This window comes from Onychomys torridus, chromosome 22, assembly GCF_903995425.1.
Source record: "Onychomys torridus chromosome 22, mOncTor1.1, whole genome shotgun sequence".
In the NCBI taxonomy this organism is placed as follows: Eukaryota; Metazoa; Chordata; class Mammalia; order Rodentia; family Cricetidae; genus Onychomys; species Onychomys torridus.
In genome coordinates this window covers 2,372,568-2,391,142 of record NC_050464.1, presented here as the reverse complement: position 1 = coordinate 2,391,142, position 18,575 = coordinate 2,372,568, and the positions used below count along the sequence as shown (strand labels likewise).

Sequence of the window (18,575 nt, the reverse complement as noted above, 5' to 3'; positions counted from 1 at the left end):
AATCTTGCCAGAATCCTTCTGGTGGGAATTTGTACATTTTCCCCCCCTGGTTATCCTTCCATTTAACTCTTTTATAACTTAATATAATTTAGGAATGTCTCTTTTAATTTGCTTTATTTCTCTTTTAGAATTCAGCTAAAGTTACAACGGATAGGCATTGCCCTGCCTGTAGAGCAAAAGGAAAGCTAAACACCTTAAAAACTTACCAAATTAACTTCCAAGAGTCTATCTCTCTGTGTGAAGATCTTCAGGTAAAGTATTAATGTTATATAGTTTATAGGTTTCAGCCTTCATTGTTCAAATTTTACTCATTTTGTATTTTTCAGAGTATAGACTTTAAATGTATAGATAACGTCAGTTTTTAAATATCTCTGAATAACTATTTCAAATAGTTTACTATTTTCCAGTTGAACTCCTAAGTTATCACTACTTGCTGTTAACCTTGGGGGGGAGCCTTATTAAGTTTTTTTTGTTTTTGTTTTTGTTTTTTTTGGTATGTGGAGCTGAGGATTGAACACAGGGCCTTGCGCTTGCTAGGCAAACACTCTACCACTGAGCTAAATCCCCAGCTCCCAGCCTTATTAAGTTTGTAGCATATAGTAGTTCCTTCCTCCACCCCTATCACCCCTACCACCCCTACCCCTACCCCTACCCCTACCCCTACCGATAGGGTTTCTCTCTGTATCCCTGGCTGCCCTGGAACTCACTCTGTAGACCAGGCTGGCCCTCGCCTGCCTCTGCCTCCTGAGTGCTGGGATTAAAGGCAGTACGCCACCACCGCCTAGTTGCCACAATTTTGAAGCTAGCCTGAGCCAACAGACCTCTCAAAAGAAGAAGCAGCTTGTCATTTAGAATGAATCAATGGTTCCCCTGGTACAACTCTTGTATGGGATGGATTATATTTCATAATTTGTATATTTAGTGCCCACAGTTTGCTAAGTAAAAGCAGCAGTAAGACCCTCACAGACATAGACCCACAAACTATTTCAACTACACCCCCGAAATTCATGCTAACACTCTCAGGTCCATTTTTGTTTTCTTTTTTCCTCCTCATATACAGAACGTCACACATTGTATTTCTTGCTAATATAAAGCTGTCATCTTAGCCCTCAAATGTTGTCAAATAAAAAATCAGGAGAGGTGGCTCAGTGTTTAATGCTACTGCAGAGGACCCAGGTTCTGTCACCAGCACTCACATGGTGGCTCACAACCATCTGTAATTCCAGTCTCTGCGTGCATCTGCATATATGCAGGTAAAACACATGTACATGTAAAATAAATAAAACCTAGAAATAACAGTTAACCAGTGTTAATCTCATCAAATATTTAAGTTTAGGTATAAATCACACTATATTAAGCCTTAGTCACTTGGCATCAAAGCCGCATGCAGAGGACTTTACGTGCCTGCAGTCGGGTTCACTCGGGACAGCAGAGGCTTTGGCAGTGACAGTAGAGGACACTGAACACAGGGGAGCTCCCCAGCATTGGCCAACACACCACCTTTCCACGTGAGGCCCTGAATTGCAGGGGGTTTGCTTTTGGTGTTGGCTTCTGGTTTGTGGTACTTGGAATCGAGGATCCCGAGCATGAGCAGTTCATGCATGTTTAATTCTCAGAATAGTTATTCTGCAACATAGATATCCTCTTTTTCAAACTAACAGAACAGGTTGGTAGGTTCTGGGAGCAGGGCCTTGCACAGATCCACAGAGTTGTGACTGTGGGCTTCTAGTTCCGGTCTCTCTGTTCCAGACAAACTCAGCACGCTCCTGGGTCTCACCTCTAGGCTCTGACCTGTAGGGTTTGCCTGGAATTCTGCAGTTTTGTCAACTGAAGTCTGATGACGAACCTGGTTAGGAAAATAGACTAAATGACATAGCTGGTAATCCATACTTTTGTGGGGTATATTGCAGGAGGGGGATACTAACCATATAAGTACAAACTTCTTTATGCATTTATTCGGTTAAATGTGTCACTGTGTTGGGTCTACTCAGAACTGTCTTAAAGAAGACAGGAAAGACAATAAACAGCATGCGTGTGTGCCTGCGAAGTGATGAAAAGTACTCTGAGGTTTGTCACAGTGGTGTTCTCCTATAGTCCTCAGAGGCAGGAGGATGAGCAGGAGGATCTGGGTTCAAGGCTAGCCTGACACTCATGACCCTGTTTTCACAACAACAGAAAGTTATGGAGAGAAATTAAGCAATGGAAGTTGAATGTGAGGAAAGGAAGAGTTTATGATTTTTAAAAAAGATTTGTTTGTTTTACGTATATGAGTGTTTTGTCTTTATGTGTATCTGCATACCAGAAGAGGGCATCGGTTTATAGAGTAGTGGGAGGAATGCTTTATTAAGAAAGTGAGTGGGCGGTGGTGGCACACGCCTTTAATCCCAGCACTCGGGAGGCAGAGGCAGGCGGATCTCTGTGAGTTCAAGGCCAGCCTGGTCTACAAAGTGAGTTCCAGGAAAGGCGCAAAGCTACACAGAGAAACCCTGTCTTGAAAAACCAAACAAAAAAAAAAGTGAAATTTGGCTGGTGGTGGTGGCTGCGGTGGCACACACCTTTAATCCCAGCACTTGGGAGGCAGAGGCAGGTGGATCTCTGTTTGGTCTACAGTGAGTTCCAGGACAACCATGGATACACAAAGAGACCCTGCCTCAAAAAAAAAAAAAAGGAAAAAGAAAGTGAAATTTGAGCAGAGGCCTAAGAGGAAGAGGATAGAGTCCTCTGGTCATGGGGAGAAGCAGGCCCAGCAAAGGCTCTGGGAGACCTGACACTGCCAGTCATGTTTGTGCTTCTGCATTGAAAGCATTGTACTGGGAAGAGTGACTGGGGACAGAAGGAAGCAGTCTAATGGTCCATCCATAGGAAGGCTGGCCGAGGGGAGGCGTCTGGAGGGAAGTGGTGGAGGAGTGCTGGAGTCCCTGTGCGTGTGAGCCTGAGCCTCTGGATTGACAGTCTAGGTGGGCGGGGCTCTTGTCTTCCCTAATGAACCCCTTTGATTTCCCAGTGGGTGACTCAGGGTCCTGCCCCAGGTAGCTTCGGGATGCCCCAGAAAGACAGATGGCCAGACTGTTGGCACTTGCAGCTCGTCCACTGACCCTCGGGGTGGGGGAGTGGGGAACTAAACACCAAATGTTGCAGAGGCAGTAGTGCTCCAGGAGTTTTCAGGCTGGTGTGCCCAGATGGGACAGGTGCCACACTGCTTTCTTCCCTGCCCCTTGGCCTGCCATATGGATTGCTTTATTGGTGTCCTTCTGTGTTCTCTAGAATATACCAGTGAATACTTTTTCTTGACTTTGAGACACCTTGGTGCTCAAGGGTCATGGGAAATGTAGTTGTACTCAGTTCATTGTGAGTACAGTGCCTGGAGTTGGCAGTTGGCTTCTCTCGAGGGCTGTTTGCTCACTTGGTATCCATTTCAGAAATACTTGGTGTCCAGGTGGATAGCGTGACAGTTAAGTAATAGGATGCGTAGTTGGTGTCTCTGGACAGACAACTTGTGTAGAGGTAAAACCCCAGTGCATCTGCTTACACAGTGTTGCAGGGTTCTGAGAGCGGTGCAGAATTCCAGGGAGAAAGGGTGAAGTAGAGGTGACGGGCCATGGATGGATTCCATTTCTATGGTCCTTCTGCAGGCTGCCTTTACTTTACTTTATACAAGGGACTCAAGTCCCATGACCAATCTGCATCCTCCTGCATCACTTTAAACCGTTTTCTAGACTATTCATAACACCTACTACAATGTATATGGAATGTTGTGCTGTATTATTTAGGGATATGACAAGGAAGTCTATACTTGCTCAGTACAGACACAGCCGTCATAGACCTAACTACATAGCTGTGGAGCCCATGGATACGGAGCCTGTGGGTGCAGAGGGCCCACTGTTCTCTGAAGGTAAAACCAACAGAATTTGCTGGAAGTTTAGGAAACAGAGCATGGGAGTGAGAGCAGGGGTGACTCCCAGATGTCCTTCATATTGTTGGATGAATTGAGTTGTAGTTGGTGAGCTAGGGAAGATGTTGGGAAAAGCAAGATTTAGGGGAAGACTAAGATAAACTTAGGCAGGTGGTGTAAGCAGAGCTGAAACAGCTGATGGAGAATTTGGGATTGGAGGTCAAGATTTGGTGGTCATGAATACACCACGTGGCTAACTGAACTATCCATATGACTGGTGAGGTAGACTAGGACTTGGGTTGCGCCTTGAGCCACTGTGAAGAGGTTGGAGACATTAGGAAGACTCCGGGTAGGAAGAAAGCCAGGGAGACAGGCCTTGATTTGGAAGTCGAATGAAAAGGAGCTCAAGGAGGGGGACTCACTGGACCCAGCTGGGGTGAAGCAAGGTGACTAAAGTGAACGGGTTTGAGAACAGTGGCGTGAGAAGGAAGAGGCTTGTTCCTTTCCTTTCTTGTTTTTAGTTGGGAAAATACCTAGACATTGATATGCAGGTCCTGTCAGTTAGGGAGGGGTAAGTGGCTCAGGCTACCCTGAGGAGCAAAGGGTGGGCACTGATGCCCAAGGGAAGGGTTGGGTTGATCTAGGAGTTTGGACCGCACATTCAGAGCACTGGATACTAGACAGAGTGACCACCCACCCTTGAACAATAACTTCACAGTTAGTCTTTTGTCAAGTCTTTGATGTGCTCCTTTTTTAAATGATAAGGAATTCGCTGGTACTCAAAGCTCTGTTCCCAGTGGTTTGCTTGCTTGGTTTCTTTGTATTTTGAGGTAGATTTGGTTTTGGTGTTTGAGGCAGGTCCTATAGTCCAGACTGATCTAGAATCTCCTGTCTTCCCACTGCTGAAGTGCTAGGATTACGGGCATATGCCGTTCCTGGTCACTGCTGATTGTAAGTGTTATTATTCCTAGGCAGAGCGGGATTTAGGGACTCTCGGGCATGAGGTTTAGGTCAGGCTAGTACTGACTTCACTGTACAGCTAACAGTGCAGAGCCTGTCTGTGCTGAAAAATTGAAGTGCTCACAGAGCTCTGTGTGCAGCGGGAAAGGAAATTTAGCTCATGCTACATACCTGTGGCCATGAGGTAAATTACCTGAGAACATCCTAGCTTCCTAGGTAATGGCTTGATTTAGTATCAGTATATTCTTTGGGTTAACCAGGCAAGGCTTCTGATGCATATAATAGTGTCTGCTGAACAGCCAAGCGCTAACCATAGTACTCGATGCCTCTGAGGAGCTCCGTGTAGGCAGGCAGGCAGGCAGGAGCCTTAGTTCTTTCTGTGATGAGGCAGGACTTACTGGCTTCCCTGTGCTTCCTGTACCTGATGTTCCTCCCAAAGCTGGAAACAACCAGACACAGTCTGGAGCACTGACTGAGGAAGGTTTGGCTGTTCAGTTCACTGGAGCACACCAGTCTACCATAGTGGTGTTCAAGGCATTATTTATTTACTTATTTTTGGCCTTTTAAGACAGGGTTTCTCTGTGTAACAACTCTAGCTTTGTCCTCAAAGACCTCAAAGAGAACCTCTTGCCTCTGGCAAGAAGGCATGTTTCAAATGAGATATTTGCAAGCCCTTGAACTTGTTTCAAATTCAGGATCCAGGGACTGGAGCAATGGCTCATAGGTTAAGAGCAAGTACCGCTCTTGAAGAGGACTTGAGTTCAATCTCAGTACCCACATTAGGCAGTTCGCGGTTGCCTGTGACATTCCACCTTCTAGGCATCCACATACACCACATTCACTCAGACATAGACACACATCAGTAAGGATAATAAAAATAGATCCTAGAACATATAAGATGCATAGAAAGTACTTGGCAAGATTTAATGTAAAAATATTTTCCCAGTGGGGCATGGTGCTGCATGCCTTTAATTCCAGCACTCTGGAGGCAGAGGCAGGTGGATCTCTGTGAGTTCAAGGCCAGCCTGGTCTACAGAGTGAATTCCAGGACAGCTAGGAATGTTACACAGAGAAACCCTGTATTGAAAAAAACAAATGAGCAAGCAGATTTTCCCAATTTTTAGTGCTGTAAGTTGCTTCTCTCTCCCAAAGTAGCACACATAGTCTTTCTTTACATTGCTGAAAATTTTTATTTACTTGACATTATGTATGTGTGTGTGTGTATTTTTTTTAAATTAAAGCCAAAATAGTGTTTTCTTTCAGCCTAGTCTACTGTAACTTAAAGCCTTACCCTCTTCTAACAGGATTTCTCTATGTAGCCCTGGCTGTTCTGAAACTCACTATATAGACCAGGCTGGCCTCGAACTCAGAGAGACCCACATTACTCTTACTTCCTAAGTGTTGGGATTAAAGGCATGTATTATCACTATACCAGGCTTGCAGGATTTGGTGATGCAAATGAACTAGGGAAAATATTCTTTGGGGTGGGGCAAACTTTGATTAGTTACCTCTAGTTCTTTGAGATTTAGGTTGTTAGAGATACTAACAATGCTAAAATTGTGTGTTTTTTATGTCACAGAAATCTAAGGTAAAACTTCAACTGGATTTGGATTATTATTGATGTTTTTTTCTTTTAACGATTTTATTTTTTTCTTTCTAGTGCATTTATCCTTTGGGCTCTGAATCACTTACTAATTTAATTTCTCCTGATTTGGAAGATTGTCACACTCAAAATAAGCCTCAAAAAAGAAAGAGATTGGAAAGCAGCTGTAAGAATTCAACGCTTCCAGTACATTCTAAAAAGACTAGAAATCACTTTGTCACTGGTGAACAGATTTTGAATGGTAAATATAATGGAAAAGTGTGTGGTGACACCTCATCAAGTTTACCAGATAACATTGGTCTCCAGAATCCTGTCAGGACAGTTGATTCCTTGGAGCAGAATGAGACTTTGGAAGCTGGAAACACGGACGTGGTTCCTACAGAAGATCCTGCCACAGTTACTGTCTCTGGAACGCTCCCCCAAAGTGAAGGGTCTGGGCTGGAAGTGCCATCCAAGAGCAGATGTTTATCCTTTTGCCAGACTCTGTGTGTCCAGTGGAAAAACTCTCAGGCGCTCTGCTGGCTGGACTGTATCCTTTCGGCCCTGGTGCACCTGGCGGTGCTGAAGAGCGCTGTGGTGGAGCTGTGCTCCAGAGATGGGTGTGTGTTTGGGAGGCTGTTGGAAGCATACCACCGGGCAGATAAGCTTCTGCACACCCATCACTTGCATTCTGTCACAGGTTCGTGCTTATGTGTTCCTCTAAGTTGGAAGATGTCAATGTTGTTTTGTCTCACCGCTTGTGGAAAAGAAGCCATGAGCAGTCATTTTGTGTAGAAACCTAGGCAGGGAACCTAGAGATGGTGCTGGGTACAGCACATGACTGCCTCCAAAGCTGCCACTGAAGAAGAAAGTGGTGGTGGTATGTCTGAGCTCCTTGGGGTGATAGTGGTCATCCTAGAATCTACCAAAGAGATTGAAGTAGTAAATGAGAGTCACCTGTGGTGATCCCTAACACTCTGCCCTGACTACAGGGATATGCAACTGACTTGAGCATCCTTGGAGTTTGGTATCTCTATATGTGTATATGTACATACATACATTTATTTATACAGATGATGTGTTTGATTCGTTTTGATTTTGAGACAATGTCTTTCTATGTTGCCCAAGCCTGGAAATTGCATTCCTCCTGCCTTAGCCTCTGGCATGCTGCAATTATAAGCATGCACCATTGCACCCTAATTTAATTTCTATAAAATAGGATATTCATGAACCTTAACTTTGGACCTAAAAGCATTAAAACATTCTTGGGCCCATGAGATGACTCAGTGGAGAAGACAGACTCCTCATGAAAGCATCCATCCCACCCTCTGAGCACACATAAGTGAATGAATGAGTGAATGAATGAATGAATGATGAACAAATGAAATAATAGTTGAAACACATCGGAACAGACTTCCCTTGGTGTCTATGGAAGCTTAGCTCTAGGACTTCCTGCAATACCAGGGTCCTCTGTGAGAAATAGCATAATGTTTGTATAATGTGAGTGCATGTTGTCCCATATACTTTACATTTTAGTAATACAACTTAGGGTTGACCTACTTAGGCCTGCTGCCCATGTTGAAATCATGTTCAACGTTGTTTTACTTTGTGAGGCTGAGATCAGTCCCAGGACTTTGCACACGCTAAGACAGCTCTGCCCTAAGCCCATCCCATTTGAAACCATCTCTCGATTACTTATTCCTAACGCAATGCAGATGCTATGCAAATACTGGTTAGTGTGTGTGCAATACTGATCAGGAGGTCTGTTTGTTTAGTACAGATGATGTTTTTCTCCCAGGTACTTTCAGTCTGTGGTTGGTTGGGGATGGGATGTTGGGACCTGCTGGTATAGAGGCCAAGTACTTAGCTGTCAGTGGGCAGTGTCAGTACTCCAGTATCAGATACTTCCAGTCCATGTGTTCTCTGGGATGTTTTCACACTGAGAGCTCTGCTATTAGTGCATGAAATGGTCTTCAGACTGGCTTTGCCTCTCAGAATTGGAAGAGCTTGATCTGTTGCCTCTTGGTGTATATATTGACATAGATTTTTTTTTCATTCCCTCCACCCATCTGTGAGATATGTATTTATTCTGTTGATTGTCATGTTCTTATTTGGATGCGTTTTCTTATATCTTTTTTGCTATTTTATGTCAGATATATGTTGCTGATTCCTAGTTTACAGCTTGTATTTTACTTAGAAAATATTTTATGTCAGGCGGTAGTGGCGTATTATGCCTTTAATCTCAGCACTCAGGAGGCAGAGGCAGGTAGATCTCTGTGAGTTCAAGGCCAGCCTGGTCTACAGAGTGAGATCCAGGACAGCCAGGGCTACACAGAGAAACCCTGTCTTGGGGGAGGGGAGGAATACATATATTTATTACATATTTGGTTGGTGTGTGTGTGTGTGTGTGTGTGTGTGTAGATCAAAGGACAGCTTGTAGGAATCTGTTCTGTCCTTCCACTATGTGGGACCTTGGGATTGAACTCAGGTCATCAAATTTGATAGTAAGTGCCTTTACTCTCTGAGCCATTGTACTGACCCTTTTTTTACTTTAAAGTCTTGATTTACAAGAAAGTATTTATCTTTCTTTTAGAATCTAGTAGTGTTTGTGACTTATTAAGGACAATTTTCCTTTTATTCATTTAGGAAGTCCTTCACTGACTATGTTCTCTGAGAAGTCATAGTCTACTTTCTAACATTGAATTGTTTTGTTTGTTTGTTTTTGTTTTGTTTTGTTTTTCAAGACAGGGTTTCTCTGTGTAGCTTTGGAGCCTGTCCTGGATCTCACTCTCTAGACCAGGCTGGCCTCGAACTCAAAGAGATCCACCTGCCTCTGCCTCTTGAGTGCTGGGATTAAAGGCGTGCCCCACCACTGCCTGGCTGAAATTCTTTTATACATTTTTATTGCACGTGCCTCTGCACCCACACTTAGATTATGGCTCTTGAAGTCTCCTGTCTGTCAAGGCAAGACTCCTCACCTTTTGGAAATGTTTCTGACGTCTGTGTGTTTTTATCTGATTTTGCTTGCACATAGGTTGTTTGGGGTTTTGCTTTGTTTCTGTTCTATGGCAGACTGGCTGTTGCAAGCTTTCTTCTTTGTGAGTACACGAAAAGGTGTAATGGGGGATTTCGAGGTCATTTGTGTGGGTGCTGTACATTGCTTCCCTGTTGGCTTTACCTTTATGAGTTCAGGGACCACAGCCGTGGAGCTTTTGAAAACCTTGCAGACTAGTATCCTAGAAGGGTATTGAGGTTTTTGCTGAGTGGCTTTCCAAAAGAATGATGAAAATAGCTTCTCAGGGCTAGAGAGATAGACAGCAGTTAAGAGCACTGGCTGCTTCTGTAGGGTTCAGTCCCAACACTCATATATATGATGGCTCTCATCTGCCTGTAATTCTAGTTTCAGGGATCTGACACCCTCTCTGGTCTCTACAGTTTACCCGCACACATGTGATAGACATATATACAATCAGGAATACACCTGTAGAGTTACAATAAATCTTTAAGAAAAATTAAAAAAGAATATGCTGCTCTTTTTATTATATGGAAAAATGTATCTCAGATGCTTTAACCACCTTTGGACATAAATATTTAGAAGTTAGGATTTTGTAAAGTAAGACCTTTTAAAATATGAGTTTGAGACTGAATTTTTTTCATGCATCAGTCATTTGTGTGTTTTATGGTTTTTCACAAGCATTATCGCCTTTAGCTCGCCCCCCCCCCCTTTTTTTTTGCTACATGAACCTTGGTGCCAAGTAGGTGATAGTTCACTGATGATTTAAGAAGAGCAAAATTTGAATTTGAATTTGAAATGTTTACTTTTAGTTTCTACTAACCACATACAGAATAATTAGTTTTCCTAATCTTGTTAACTGTGTGGGGTTCATTGTTCTGTATTGTATATTTTCCTTCCTTTGCTTCCCAGAAACAAAATGCACGAGCCTTGCTTAATGCTCATTTCTTTGAGAATGTAAGCTTTTTCGAGAGTGATGAAGCTGTAGGAATGATTTCCAAAGTCAGACTTGAATGTCAAGCACTCATCATCATCCTCACGTGTGTATTACTACATGTGTTGTTGTTGAGAAAGGCTCTCCTTGAGATTTGATCCAGGTAGTGAGAGGAGCAAGTGGTGCTTTCCCGATGACAGATGTCAACAGGATATGTGGCGCATCGTAGGGGAGGCGTAATAAGAAATGTGTTCTGTTTTCTGTCTCTGCAAAATGTACTTTCTTATTACTATCTCAGTTTCTTTTCTGGAAAAATACGTTAATGAGATGATAATGTTCTGGCTTTTTTTGAAGGTGAAGATTGTCCAAAACTGACGTCAGAAATACTTGCAGAGATAGAGACCTGTCTGAATGAAGTTAGAGAAGAAATTTTTTTTAAACTTCAGCCTAAGCTTAGATGCACATTAGGTAAGTAATTGTGTAGCTTGACTGATCCACTGTAGAAATATGTACGGCATAAGGAAATGCGTTTATTGAAGGAGGGAGGAGGTCTTAAATACAGGTTTACAGCACAACCCTGGAGGGCAGAAGTTCGCTTCCGATGTTCTACAGTCTTGCATCTAAGCTGTTAACTCCCCATATGTTGTATACACAGACAAGGAACATCCCTTAAGCATTCAGGAGGGTGGAATCTCACAGGGAATTAGCATAGGGAGGATATCAAGGTCAAGGTCAGCAAGCAAGGCAACAGTTACCCCAAACAGGGACCAGGGCCCTACAGGTCCCTCCCCCCCCTTTACTAAAACATGAGCTTCTGACTTAGGTTGTGTGGGACGTCAGGAAATGCATTATTTTAGTACTTGGTATAGGATCTTCTGGGGGAGAGTCTGGTAGTGGTAGTTTACTTAGGAATCTACCACTGGTTCCATCGCTGTTGTCTACACCTGTTCTAAGTATGCAGGCTGGTGTTCTACTCTTTTTTTTTTTCCTAACATGAGAAACTATTTATATAAACAAGTTTAATAACATGGAATGCAAAAGATTAGAACCATTGTTAGTAAAGTATCTAATTCTTTTACTTTAAAAAAATCATTAAAATAAATTAAACAGGACAGTGATCAGAATAGCAGTACCATTATAATCACATTAAATAGAGAAGCTACTGTTATTTTAAGGATGTCACAAAGGCAGTACCATACATATTTTTGTGGCTCAGAGGCTTCAGACGAAGGCCATGATAAACCAGGGTAAAAGTACCCCCACTGAGAGCTCCTCACTCACTGAAGCAAAGAATCCCGGGTCTCAAGATCTGTCCTTGGATGATTCTAACATCCTGTGACAGGCAGACAGCTGGGTGGGCAGTGTCTGCACAGAACTCTACAAACAGTAAAATAGTTAAACTGTTGTACCTTGTCACGATTTTCATTACTCTCGTTTCTTTAAAAGACTGTCCAAGTTGTGTGGGGTGTTAGGTTCAAGAATGCTTACATGTGCAAATAGGTGTCTGGTAACAACAACAGGTTTATCTGATTCCCTCTAATGACAGAAACAGTGCACCCTTAAGTCTGTTTAGATTCAATATATGTACATATATTTAAAAATGAGCAGCACAGAGCAGACATAACTCTTTACTACCCATTCTCTTGACTACCAGGACATGAAGATAACCTTTAGAAAAATACAATGCAAGAAAAGATTCAAGTTGAAAATATAATCCTTTGGTTAAAAATCATTCCGTTATGATCACTCGTACTCTTAACTCAGAGCAAGTCCCAGCAGCCACGGGCAGGCTCTTGTCACCACTACATTGCACACTACAGCCGTTTTCGGTCTAGCAGGCATGGAGCTCCCTGGATCGCCGCAACACAAGTGAACAGGAAAGCCTTGGAGCATCATCTTGATGGTGGTCTTTACTTTTGGTTCCTCAGACACATGTAATTTTCTTCAGATACTGTATATGCAAGCTTTTTATAGAAACCGACATTTTGTGGTAGACATTCGGGGGTGATCTTGTAGGAGTTCAGTTTCTTGCTTAGCAAAGTGAGAGTTGATAATAAGTTTGCCGAGCTGCTTCCCTCTGCACTCATGACTAACAACGACTTCTACTCTCCCCCTCTTAGCACATGAATGGATAAATTTATGTTCTTTGATCAGAGTTGCTGTAGCAACAATTTGTCCTAGGGTCACATCTTCCACAACTGTAACAGTAATACCCAGACTTCTTCATGTGCTCAAAAGAGTTCATGAACTGCTCAGGGCTGACACGCCAGTCTCTGTCAGCTGACTCGGTAACTTAACAAAACCTTTATTCAAGTCGCCAGTACAAAGAGGCCTCAAAACCAAGCCTTCTCCAGGATTCATTGGAGAAAATGTAGCTGTATTCTGACTTCAGTCCACTTCTTTGAGCAGACTTGGGTCAAACATAGGGGTTTCATCTTTCCAGTAAAGTTGCACCGAGGCGACCCACACTCCCCTCCAGGCGCGGCAGTCTCCACGCCGCCGGTCACAGCGCCGCATCCGGATCGGGCTGCAGCGCCGGCACCCTCCCTTTTGTATCCCACCCCGGCCTGGCGCCGCAGCCAGAACGGCTGGGCCAAAGGTGGCCGGACTAACGCCACCACTGTGGCCCGCCCCACGCACAGGCTGCGCACGCGGAGGCCGAGCCACGCACACCACAAGGGGCGGCTGGTGTTCAACTCTTAAGTTCTCCGAAACAGGTGAACACTAGGGCTAACACTCCTGGCTACTTTCCTCCAGCAGCTAATCCAGACTCCTGTCAAGTGTGGTAAAGAGTTGGTGTATGGTTGGCTCTTTTCAACTTTGAGACTAAATCTCCAGCTGCATAATGTAAGACTGAATTGTGGTACCGTTTTGGTCAGGGATATGTTAGTATATCATGCACATGTAACTGGGATTGTTAGGGTCTTGGTCTGGGTCCTGGGAGCTCCATCAGGCCAGGCTCAGCCACCAGTGCTCAACAGGCCATTTTGACAGGAAATAGTGAAAAGCCAAGAAATATGCTCAGTATGGCCTGCATCCAGAAGAGGAACAAGTAAAGCAGGCCAGTGACCTTCAGGTCCCGATGTGAATTTTAGGTTTTATTTGAGGACAGGATGTACTCCTGCCCATCACTGATTCACCCTTGTGTGGGCTTGAGTTTCTCCTGCAGGTTGAGCTAACATTGCTAGGTAGTGTGAACTCTCTTCATGGGAGACAAGCTCCTGTCTGTCAGACACCAGAGCTTCGGCCTTCTCCTCCTCCTCCCAGCACAGGGTTCCTGAGGGAGCTCCAGCTTTCTGGGACTGGTTTCAGTGTTGTGTTAGCAGAAGGGAGCTACAAGTATCTAGGGCATTTCCAGTCTGCCATCTAGGCTCTCTTTCTCTAATGAAGGAGCACAGGGGTGGATGTCTGCCTTAATGGGAGCAGTAAGTAAGTATAAGGCAAGAGCAAGGGAGTCTCTGTCCAGGTCTCTCCAAGATCTGTAATGTTAGGGAAAGGAAAACTAGGGTTTTTGTTGTTGTTGTTGTTTTGGATAGTGTTTCTATCTTGGTTTGGTTTGGTTATATTCTTTGAGGTGGGGTCTTACTAATTGCCCAGGCTTTCTTTAAACTCATGAATCTTTTTCCTGGGCCTCTGAAGTAGCTGGACTTACAAGTGTGCACTACCATACACTGTTAGTTTTTTGAGAGAAATTTCTTTTATTACCCTTTTATATTTGTATTAACCTTTTGTTTGTGTATATAGACACTTTTGTGTGCATGCCTGTGTACACACACCTACATGACAGAGATTGACATAAAGTCTTTCTCCACATTTTAAAATATGTATTAGAAGCCAGGTATAGTGTCATGTGGAGGCACTTGGGAGGCAGAGACAGGTGAGTTTGAGGCCAGGCTGGTCTACATAATGAGTTGAGAACAGCCAGAATGACACAGTAAGATCCTACCTCAAAAGGAAAATAAAATAAAATATATATCTAATGAACATATGTTAGATGTGAAGATTTAATGCTATTGTTGTGAGTTGTAAATTGTTTGCCTTTTTAGTTAATATTTAGTTACAGTAGAGTTGAAATTTAAAGTCTGGTGACTTAATCACAATCGTGTACTAAGAATCGATAACTCATACAGTTATTTCTAGGAGGAGGATTTTTATTTTTCTTTATAAGAAATATATTATTTTGACTTACATTTTTATATAAAAATAGCAATGCCCTGGTATGGTGGTACATGTCTTTAATCCCAGCATTTGGGAGGCAGAGGCAAGCAGATCTCTGTCTACAAAGCCAGCCTGGTTTACATAGTGAGTTCTAGGACAGCCAGGGCTACATACTGAGGCCGTGTCTCAAAAAAAAAAGGCAATGGGATTATATCACAAAGACGATTGTTAAAATAGCCTTTGCAATTGCAGATGTTTGCAGCACATGCTTGGGTAATGAAACCTGTTGTCTACCTTCTGGTCCTTCCGTCACAACAGTTGCTGGCCAAGTTTTGGGCATCTGTAGTTCCAGGCTAGGGAAGAGCAGGCCCCTGAGAGCAGGCTTGGTCTAAGGAGGAGGTGGGAGGCAGTCTGCAGTTTGTCTCCTGGACCTTGGAAACCCTGAGGATGAGAAGGAAACTACAGGGTGGGGCTGTAAGAATGGGATCCCTGTTAAACAGCCTCCTTCAGCTCAAAGCTGGCACTTAGGGTTCTGGTTTTGTTTAAGGACAGCAGAATCCCACCATCTCTAGTCTGAAGTGGCAGGAGTTTAATTAGTCCAGGATTAGACTAAAGGTTGAGATAAGTGGAGAGGTTCAAAATTGATCCTTTACTCTTGTATATCAAATCTGTTCCACTGTTTAGTTGGTGGATCTGAATAGAGGTGGTATTTGAATTCTGATGCGGTTTTCCAATGTTTTCACTGACTTTTAGTATTTGTAGCAAACCATTTCCATGGTTTTTGTCTTAATGTACAGAGTTATAGCTCTGAGTGAGGCCTTTCCCTTTCGAGAAGGCAGGCAGTATGGGTGTCATATGTTCTTATGTTTTCATGACATTTACAAAATAAGAGACTAGCATGGGAGCTGAGTTGATGCTGGCCGTGTTTGGAGAGTTGTTCCACCTTCTTCCAGATCCACCATGATTGACGGACTGCCAGGCAGTGCTCACACCTAGGTGCTAGAAACTTACAGGAGGCTGTTGGCCATTTGCCTTCCCTTTACAGTTGACAACAGATCACAACTTGTGATCTCTCCTTTTCTCTTTTCTCTTTTGCAGGTGAGATGGAAAGTCCCGTGTTTGCATTTCCTGCACTCTTAAAACTAGACCCCCATGTGGAGAAGCTCTTTACCTACTCTTTTTCTTGGAATTTTGAATGTTCCAATTGTGGACACCAGTATCAAAACAGGTCAGTTTGGGGCTTTTAGTGCATTCTTTCTGCTGAAATGGTTCATAACAGCATAATTTAAAGAACACATTTTGCACCTATAGTGTACTCTGTCTTGGGACTTCCACCCTTGTTACACCCCACCGCCAGACAAGGTTATAGGATAGCCCAGGCAGGACTTGCCTTGTAGCCCAGGTTAGTCAAGATTTGAGACTTTCCGCCTTGGGATTCGGAATGGTAGAGTAGAAGCTGTGTCAGCCTGTCTTGGACCCCAGCACATCTTTCTTTTTCTAAGATAGGGTATTGCTAAGTAGATCAGGCTGACCTCAAATTTGCCACTTTCTTGCCCCAGCCTTCTGAGTTCTGCAGATGGAGGCGTGGGTCACAGTTGGCTTCCTCATCTTAAACTCTGCCCACTAAAGCTAAAGGAGCAGTTTGCAACACAAGACTGTACTGTAGTTGGCTTGCTACTGTAAATTAGCTAAAAACAAAACAAACAAACAACAAAACAAATCCATGGCTTGAAGGATGGCTAAAAGGTGTTTTCTTAATCTCCTTAGAAACAGATGAGAATAGCACCTTTGCGTCCTGGAAAGCTCTTAGCTGGGCTTTTGTTCAGAAGTCCTTGGAACAGTGTTTTGTTTACCCTTCTGTTAGAGACAAGGCTTTTGTTTGCTGTAGGCCTCTGTCATGGAGCTGCTCTTAGTGGATGGTAGTATCCAGCAGAGGTTACCTCTGTTCTCTGGCTCAGTAGAGCAGTCAGAGAGGGTAGGCACTTGTCTGACATGCCGTACTATTAAAATGACTATTATAAAATGACCTACCAGCCGGGTGGTGGTAGCACACGCCCTTAAACTCAGGAGGCAGAGGCAGGTGGATCTCTATGAGCTTGATTTGAGGTCAGCCTGGTCTACAGAGCAAGTTCCAGGACAGCCTGAGCTACACAGAGAAACCCTTTCTTAAAACAAACAAACAAACGGAAAAAAAAGAAAAAGACAACCTGCTTTGTGGGTCATTCTTCCTAAGATTATAGTAGAGGTCAGTCCTTCCCACTGCAGCTCACCTACAAGCAAGCTTCAAAAGTTAGAAGGTAAAGTGATGTGAGGAAATTGTTACACCTGGCCGTGGTCTCAAAGGGAAGCTCTGGACAGTAGGAAAGTCAGAAGAAAGGTGAGTCTGGAAGAGTGCTGCAGGGGAAGGCAGCAGAGTGTCCTTTTTTTTCTTAAGACAGGTGTCTTCGTGGAGCTTTGGAGCCTGTCCTGGATCTCGCTCTGTAGACCAGGCTGGCCTCGAACTCAGAGATCCACCTGCCTCTGTCTCCCAGGTGCTGGGATTAAAGGTGTGCGCCACCACCGCCTGGCTCAGAGTGTACTTTTTAAATCAGTTGCTCTCAACTGCTAGGAAAGGGTGAAAATTCACACTGTGACTTGAAGTATTTGTATAAGCAAGCGAGTGTTCCATTCCTGGGTTTTCTCTGATTTGTACAAATGGTCTGGCTTTCTCATAGTAACTCAGCAAGGAGCTCACTAGTCAGTAGTAGAATCAGGAAACCTCTAGAGTTGTTTCTTGCCTCCATGGCTCCCTTGCTCACTGTGCTAAACTCCCTAATCACTACCTGTGTTTTTAATAATGTAAACAGAGCTGATGATTAAAATCAGCTTAATTACAGCTTTTCTAGAATTCACAGGTAGCACTTTGACAGCTTTTCATTGAGTGTGTTCTGTGTGCCAGGAGCTCACCTAGCCTCTGGGAGTGATTTTTGTTGTGGCCAGTCCAGATGACTAGTTGCTTAGGAAAGTAGTTCTGAACTCACTGGAGAGGGCTGGTGGCTCAGCAGTCAGTGCAAGCTTTTGGCAGATGGTAAGTGGGCTTGAACAGCGTTTGCACAGAGCTCAGAGAGAGCTCCAGGGGAAACCATCAGCCACTTTGGTTTGCATCTTGTTTTTATATCTTTAAAAGTAATTGTTAGCCGTGAGTGGTGGCACATGCCTTTAATCCCAGCACTCAGAAGGTAGAGGCAGGTGGATCTCTGTTGTGAGTTTTGGGCTAGCCTGGTCTACAAAATGCCAGGACCGTTACACAGAGAAACCCTGTCTTGAAAAACCACACACACATTGGGGTTGGGGATTTAGCTCAGTGGTAGAGTGCTTGCCTAGCAAGCACAAGGCCCTGGGTTCAAACCTCAGCTCTGGCAAAAAAAGGAAAAAGAAAAAAAAAAAAGAAAAACCACACACACAAAAACAGTGATTGTTAAAGTTTCTTTAGAGTGCTCTTTCATTCTAAAAATAAAAGCAATTACGGAGTCAAAGCTAAGATACAGTGGCATTTAGTCAATGTACGTGAGGTCACACATACTCACTTGGACTTGCTCTGACAGAGGCTCTCCAGCCAGTCCTTTCATTTGGTGCCTCTAGTCTTTGTGCCAATGTAGGGCTTTTATTTAACTCAGTAGTTATCTCCTGGAGAGGCTAGAAACTGGTCTAGAGGCTGGTGGTCTGGATACAGGCCCAGCTTGTCTGCCTCTCACTGTCTGTACAGAGGCTGGAGCACTTAGCACTTGGGAGTTGGTTGGTGGGGTAGTGCCACGTTCCCTGCCTAATGGTCCACAGACTGAGTGCTCCGAAATGTCACATTAACATTATTGGAGACAAAATCCTTATTACTATCTAAAAACTAGGAGTCTTTACTTAATTGTATCTTAAAGAATGATGCACAGTCTGGGCATACAGAGCAACCTCTGTGTGGCTTTGCATTTAAAAGGTTAGCTTTTCTGCAAACCAATCAGTTGTTAACTGCCAGTGCTTTCTTGCCAATATTGTTTGTTATTTA

General features: G+C 43.6%; 1 protein-coding gene and 1 pseudogene across 2 annotated transcripts in view; one reads left to right on the top strand and one right to left on the bottom strand.

Moving 5' to 3' along the window:
- Positions 1 to 18,575, top strand: part of Uspl1 (ubiquitin specific peptidase like 1) — a 34,411-nt gene that overhangs the window by 3,792 nt on the left and 12,044 nt on the right. For both annotated transcript variants that reach the window (XM_036172111.1, XM_036172112.1), the window contains exons 3-6: positions 129 to 251; positions 6,513 to 7,134; positions 10,736 to 10,849; positions 15,638 to 15,767. In XM_036172111.1, coding sequence (XP_036028004.1) covers positions 129 to 251; positions 6,513 to 7,134; positions 10,736 to 10,849; positions 15,638 to 15,767 — 989 coding nt within the window. The remainder of the gene's footprint in view (positions 1 to 128; positions 252 to 6,512; positions 7,135 to 10,735; positions 10,850 to 15,637; positions 15,768 to 18,575) is intronic.
- On the bottom strand, positions 12,292 to 12,898 carry LOC118572557 (annotated as a pseudogene).